Here is a 6816-nt window from a genome sequence, read left to right on the forward strand (position 1 = left end):
TTGGGGATCTCAGCACCCTCCACCAAATGTGATGACGTTTATTCGAGCCGAGAAGTCGCAGCGAGGTCGCAACGGAAAGTGGGCGTACGGCAAGTCTGGCAGAGGCGGCACAAACTCTCGCGCAAGCAGAGCACGGGCTTTTTGTTGTCTTCCGAAGGCGCATACGCGTTGGTGCGTATGCTCCACTACACTGTGATGGTTGCGCGTAAACTGCCGACACTCAGTTCCCATGACCGAACAGGTTTTCAAAAAGTTCCACGACTATTCCCCGACTTTTCGAGAGGCGTGGCCACATTTTCCACCAATTCTGGGTTCGCCAGGTTGGTAGACACCCTGTGTACTACAACAACGAGTTACATGGTTCGCTATAAACTAGGATAGTAGGATTAAGCTCTCGGTAACGGTACCAGCAATGCGTTAAAAAAGGATACGTGTATAGCTGCATGTAGCGGGTCTTAGACATATTGTCTTGCTTGTTGGTGTAGACCTGCTCGATCCCTTCGCGCAGGTCTCCCCATATCTGGTCCAGGTCAATCTGCTTGAGCCCATGGCTGTTCTGCGCACGCACAGACTGGCTGCCAGATGCCATGCTGACCGGCTCTGGCCCCCACCCACTAGTCAGCTTTCCTGCAGAGGCCACAAGACGACGCACAATGAGACTGCTAGAACAGCACAAGCACGTTCACAGATGATCCGCAGAACACAGCATCAAAAGACCACCCCTGCATTGCTCCACATGGATAAAACATTGGTTATTCACTTTTATAAGAATGTAATAAAGTAATAGATGTGGACTGCTATCCCACTGCTGAAATACACTATGAAATGCTTCACGCCACACCCCTTCAGGCGTAAAACTTTTTTTTGTTTCCCGTTAAGGAAGAAGTAAAGAAGGGTGTGATAGAAGTACATTCCACTGAGCCTGTCTGTCTGTCTTTGCACAGGTGCACGCAACTTTCAGGTCCTCTCTTGAATGAACACGGCAGCTGTCCCAACCACTATCTTTATGTCTCAGCCCTGTGTGTTTGTAGCAATGTGAAATCGCAACAGAGTATCAGCTCAATTTGTTCTGCTACGTTCGCCGCAGAGAACGGAAAAAAGAAAAGGGGCTGGGAGGCAAAATACAATTTAATTTCTCATTCAAAAACGTATTTAATAGATCCAGTGAAAGGATTCATCGCACTGCCTGTGCAGATCATACACAGCTGCATTGAATCTTCATGCAGCTGCACGTTTTTACAGTAATTCTGTCATCGCCACACTGCAGCACTAGTAACGCCAACAGGTCTTGGTGGCAAGTCAGTGGTGCCATAAAGTACACAGCCATTGTTAAATCTCAATTGTAGTATTTGTGCTCCTGCATCACACCTGACAAATAACATTTGCACAATGCCTTTTTCAGCAAGTGCTTCAAGCCAATTCTGGAATGGCAACGAACACAAATAGTCAGGATTTTAGGTCCACACGTCCTGTGTAAGTACTGTATGTACACACAATGTTGTAAGGAACCTCGGTGGAGGGGAGTTGAGGGTTCAAGCCCACCCTAAATATGAGAATGACAGAAAGGGTAAAGTGCTACTGGTAATAACCACCATAAAAAACAGTAATCAGCAATGGTTCAGCAAGTAAACAGTAACGAACAAATTCACTTCGATTTTACTGCAAAGCTGTGCTTGCCTCAATCTCAGGATTTCTTAATCTTTGTTAGACAGAAATGCCACTACCAACAGCTAATTGAGTGGTGTGCTCTTTTGAATTTGCTGCTTAGAAAGGCAGGTCGGTCAATTACTAAGGGTGGCAGTATAGAAGCCAGGTGGCCAGCCAGGCCAAAGGGAGAATTTGTATCCAAAGAAATACTTTCACACTTAATGCATATCACATTTACAAATGCAGTAAAGCTGCAAAGCACACAGATTTTGGGGGACTGTAAGCCATAGGCACACAGAAACGCTTGTTTAACAGAAGACTCACTGCATCAACCACACTGTATGGTAATCAGTAGCCGGGCAATTTCAATCCAGTGGCTAATACAGATTATTTACTCTTCAATAAAAAAAAGTCACATGTATTGGCAGCACTAAAATTGTGTTTCAGAAAGCACAACCCATTTTCCCCACTGATGCTCATGGCATCGTTACAAAGTTATTGACCATTTACCTAGTGAGAATATCCAAGAAAAGCTGAAACAAGGTGGCACAGCCCCACGTGGTACACAATAAAGATGTCTGCACATATCACCCGTGCATCAAACAGCAGCAGCAGCAGGTTTTTTTTTTTCTTTCCTCATATGCCACTTAGAAGGGCAAGCTTGGCGGACTAGCTATGGCATCACTATACAATGACAGATACTTATTGTAAACTAAAGAAGTACACGAAAATGCTACATATTTACCACACACTGCAGGCCCAAGGTGGACTCAAGCAATGTAGGCAAGAAGAAAAAAGAATGAAAGCTAGCGGGCAGTTTGAGAACTTTTTTTTGCAAGAACACATCAGCCCGGTAGAGAAAGTGCCCATTCTTGACAGCTTCTACACATGTTGCAACAAAATACCCACAGCCAAATCTATTTTTAAACAAAGTGTTGAATCCTTAAGGCCAGCCCTCAACAAATGGACGAATGTGTCCAGTTGCTGCTAAGAGGTGCTTTCAAGCACATCACAAAGTGGGACCAATGCAACCCGAGAGGGCCAACAAATACGTCTACTGTTCTAACTGCCCTTAAAGACAATGTTTCCTTTGGGTTTACTGCCCAAATTTGTTTTAAATTACAAGCTTCATAACATAGTTAAGCAATTGAACTGCCGGGTAAAAGGCAAGTTTGTAGCAATATCTTCCACTCAATGCTATGCCACTCATCTGCTGTTCACAGCCAGTTGATCTCTCCGACAATGCAGAAATGTTGCACAGATACAAAACCCAAAGATATCGGATCTGAAAAGACATTCGTTTTCCAAAACTGAAAAGGTGACCTGCATGTTTATCAGGATTATATTGGAATAGGAGTTTCCACAATACAGGTTAGGTAAACTGTATCCATGAAACCTTTGCGCACCAACACACATTACCTTCAATCTTCCTTGAAGATTACCTCAGCAATTATCACATATATAGCTCATCTTGGACCTGAAGTCTACCACAACAGAACATAATACCGTTGGCTTGAATAAACACAGACACAAAAATTCTGCACCTTGACCGTTTTTTTGCAACAGCAGCTTATGACATACTTGTCGCTTATGAGAACTTAGTTTGCCCGAGTATGCGACGGTTATTTATTAAGAGATGTTACTAGAGCGCCCAGTCGGAGTTTCGGTTTCAAAGAGCCCCGAGCTAGGCAGGGGCAGTTCCAGCAGGGACATGACCACGCGAAACCGTGACGAGAGTGCTGCGCACGAGCAGGCGCCACACTGACAACCAGCACAGCCAGCACAAGCAAAGTGGCAGGTACGACGAAGTAAGAAATTGCATGAAGTGGAAGAAATTGCGCGAAGTGCAAGTGCAAGGCACATGCAAAGCAAACAAAACAAAACTCGTGACATAGGTTCGTTTAACTGCAGTCGCGTTGATGTCGGTGTTGCTCTGTCGTTGGGCGTGCACTTTAAAATTGATTTTAAATATGTTCTAGGCAACATTTCTCTTGATATCTTGTAGATGTTGTGTATAGCTCTGCACAAATCTATCTCACCTTCGAAATTTTACGTCGGTGCTGCCAGCTTTTATAGGAATTCTCATTGATGCCATTCTAGACTGCTTTGGCATAACGAACAATTACAGCACTCATGAAGAGCACTTCAAGTATCTATAGTCAAAATTAAGAGAGGTTTAGGCATTCACATGCCAATCTAAAACTCTGTGTAGCACCCTTGTCTTTCTTAACGATAGAATACGGAGGTCTTCACATGAAATGGAAGAAAATGGTTGCATTATAAATCAACATGGAAAGCTGCCTCTTGCACTTCCCATCAATGAGTGCATATGCACCCCCTCCCCCTTATTCTGTTGACAATAAAACTATTAGCTATCAACTAATGGAATGCTATTCCCAATGTCACAGAGCCCAAGCCCTGAGGCAGCAGAGAGATGCAACTAAAACTGCTTTGACTTCAGACACAATACTCAATCCTAGGACCCTATTTTCAGGGCAATTAGTACTGCGGCTTGTAACAAGTTCTCTCACACTAATAACCTTAGCCAGTAAAACAAAGATCACCTCTGTGGTGCAGTGGTGCTTGTCATTGAGGCAAAGTATCTGAAAAAGACATAAAAATGTCATTTACTAAATGACATGCCATCAAGTGGATTTTGTCTTAAATGGTACCAGTGTGGATGTCTTAAAGGGGTCAGGCCCCAATGGCAATTTAATGAAATGTGATTGTGACAACGGTGGTGCTTTTTGTGCCTAAATTATGTCCTGTCAATATTACAACTCCTATAAATAATACAATTGCAGCTCCTCAGCATGAGCTGAGAGATAGCAGGAGGGACATCGAGATATCTCTCAAGCTGCTTGCCTAGGCCACACTGCAGCAACCACCACCAGGTAAATGCGTCTACTTAAGTGCTATTCAAATTCTGCTAACAGCAAAAAAAAATCTACACTTATTATTAACCACGAGGCCTTGCCAATGTTGCTGGAGTGGTATGTACCACTTACTGAAAACAAATGTACACAGGATAACAAGTTTCACAAAGTTAGGCTTTTCAAGTTTCACTTTGAATCCTACAAACTTTCAGTAACTGATGTCTATGGCCAGCACATGGAAGCATTTTCTTTGGCCAGCACATGCAGCACACGCATTTTGAGTAAGTATTCACTGAATTGCCATATGCACTGAACATTCACTGCCACAGTTAGCCTAAACATAGATAAATCCAAATGGCTAACAGTGAATGCTAAGCTGGATGTATCGACTCAACAAAACAGTTTGCCTCCTCCCCACACTTTTTTAAATAAAGGTCAAGCCACTCCTTACTTGGCCCCCTAAATGCCTGCTGACTTTTGTCATAAATTGATTACATTTGCAGAATCTAACAGTTTGATGCTACAGATGAATGTTGCCCATCAACGATTACTTAGAACACAATATCTAAGTACAAATCAACTGTTTGCACTTTAGACAGTTCAAAGGGCAACCACCTCAATTAAGAATGAACCCTGCTAGCTCGCAGTCAGCAGGTTAATGCCACAATCATTGATCGACCATTCCAGACAGTCTTCCAATGAAAATTTAGTTACTGCAGTACTGTTGTTGCCCAATTACAAAACACAAGTGGCTCTTAGACCCACATTTCATAACTTTCTGCATGCAGAAGAAGTGAAAACACGTTCATTAGTTATTTTTAGCATTTTATAGCATTTTAGACATCTGTGGGCCTTACCTGGCCAACCTGTGAACGTAAGAGAGATAAAAATAAATAATCAGTGTTCGAAGATGTTGAACACTGGTTAGTGTTCTTTTGACAAATGAGGACACCAACTTGGGATCTTTGTATTTGTACGCCAACGCTAAGAACTATTAAATACGATAAACACTACCTGCCTAGAATACCGCGGTACCAACGCCGAACAATATGCGGTACAGAGTATGCTAAAACAGCGTCCGATGAGTACACTACCGCCGTACAGCTTTGCGCCCACGCTGCTGGCAGGGGCCAGCCATAATAGCTTACGACAAAAATAAACGCACGTCGCAAAAAAATCCTGCAGCACACCACGCCCGCATAACGGACCAAGACTGCCAGGAACATAAGCGTCCAAGAACAAAAGCGAGTTTTGGTGTTTCATTTTTCGAGGCTCGCAGGAAGTGCGTTTGAGACCCACGCCAAATCTGTGACGTTTCGTACAACTTCCCCAGGCTTGTGGTCTGGGCGGCGTTGGGCAACATAAAAGCGCTAGACAGATTCGTGCGTTCGAAAGGATGAGACGCTTTTCTGCTGACCCTTCGTGGTCAAATCTAGGCCACTGCACAGTTGTCGCGTAACACGGTCATTGTTTGCGCTGACGCGGAGACGGGCCTCGGCAGCCCTGGCGAAGTGAAAAGAACGAAGTGACGGATTAGGCAAGAAAACGAGCTAGAATACTGAAACGAAGGCCGCGAAAAACAGACAGCCGACACGATCGAAGGCCGAGGAACAAAATTCATCGCATTTAGGGAAGGTCACTGCACGAGTGAACCTGGAGTTTTGCAGAACTGCAGGAACAGGTTTCACAAAACAAGCAATACACGCGAACGTGACTCATTCAGCGCTGCACTCGACAAATCATGCAAACACGTCCGATGCGAGAGCAAATTACCGATTCTTCCAACTGCTTGACCAAAGGGCTTCGCAATTCAGCTGCGCCTTTAAGCAAATTCGGTCCAATATTCGCGTGCTCTCGAACGTTAGAGAGGCCAACAAAGCGATCACATGGGCGCTAATTCGGTAAACGTCGGTCAAGCTACGATTCGCAAGGATATCCAAGCTTACCAAAGACTCGTAGGAATCGATTTGACCAGTTTCAAGCGACAAAATGTGAACCCACGGATCCCCTCATTTTTTGACAACAGCCCGTGCACTACAAAAATGGCGGACGAATTTTTTTATGCAAGTAAGTGCAGGCCGGTCACACAATCAGCGCACAGTCGCAGCACAACGAGTGCTCGAGCGAGACGAACGAAACGTCGAAATACGGTACTCACTTGAAGGCATAAAAATCAGTTCCAGCAGATAAAGCGACGGCCCTTTGCAACCACTGTACAACAATTTTACTTCCTACCTGCTGTAGGACCTCTGCCGGACAGAGACGTAAAAACGAGCCCCCATAAATTGCCCAC

The 6816-nt window shown here is 44.3% G+C and overlaps 1 protein-coding gene across 2 annotated transcripts in view; it reads right to left on the reverse strand.

Annotated features, from left to right (window-relative positions):
- The window catches only part of Cul1 (cullin 1), a 68504-nt gene extending 61688 nt beyond the window's left edge, over nucleotides 1-6816 (reverse strand). The window contains exons 1-3 of one of the 2 annotated variants that reach the window (XM_075892887.1): nucleotides 6682-6816; nucleotides 4212-4250; nucleotides 432-627 (exon numbers count right to left, since the gene is read on the reverse strand). In XM_075892887.1, the coding sequence (XP_075749002.1) occupies nucleotides 432-589 (158 nt within the window). In that variant the 5' untranslated portion in view covers nucleotides 590-627; nucleotides 4212-4250; nucleotides 6682-6816. Of the gene's footprint in view, nucleotides 1-431; nucleotides 628-4211; nucleotides 4251-6469; nucleotides 6577-6681 lie in introns of those variants that run through there. The other variant, XM_075892889.1, reaches the window with a different exon arrangement.

The sequence above is a fragment of the Rhipicephalus microplus genome, chromosome 4, assembly GCF_043290135.1.
Source record: "Rhipicephalus microplus isolate Deutch F79 chromosome 4, USDA_Rmic, whole genome shotgun sequence".
Classification (NCBI taxonomy): Eukaryota; Metazoa; Arthropoda; class Arachnida; order Ixodida; family Ixodidae; genus Rhipicephalus; species Rhipicephalus microplus.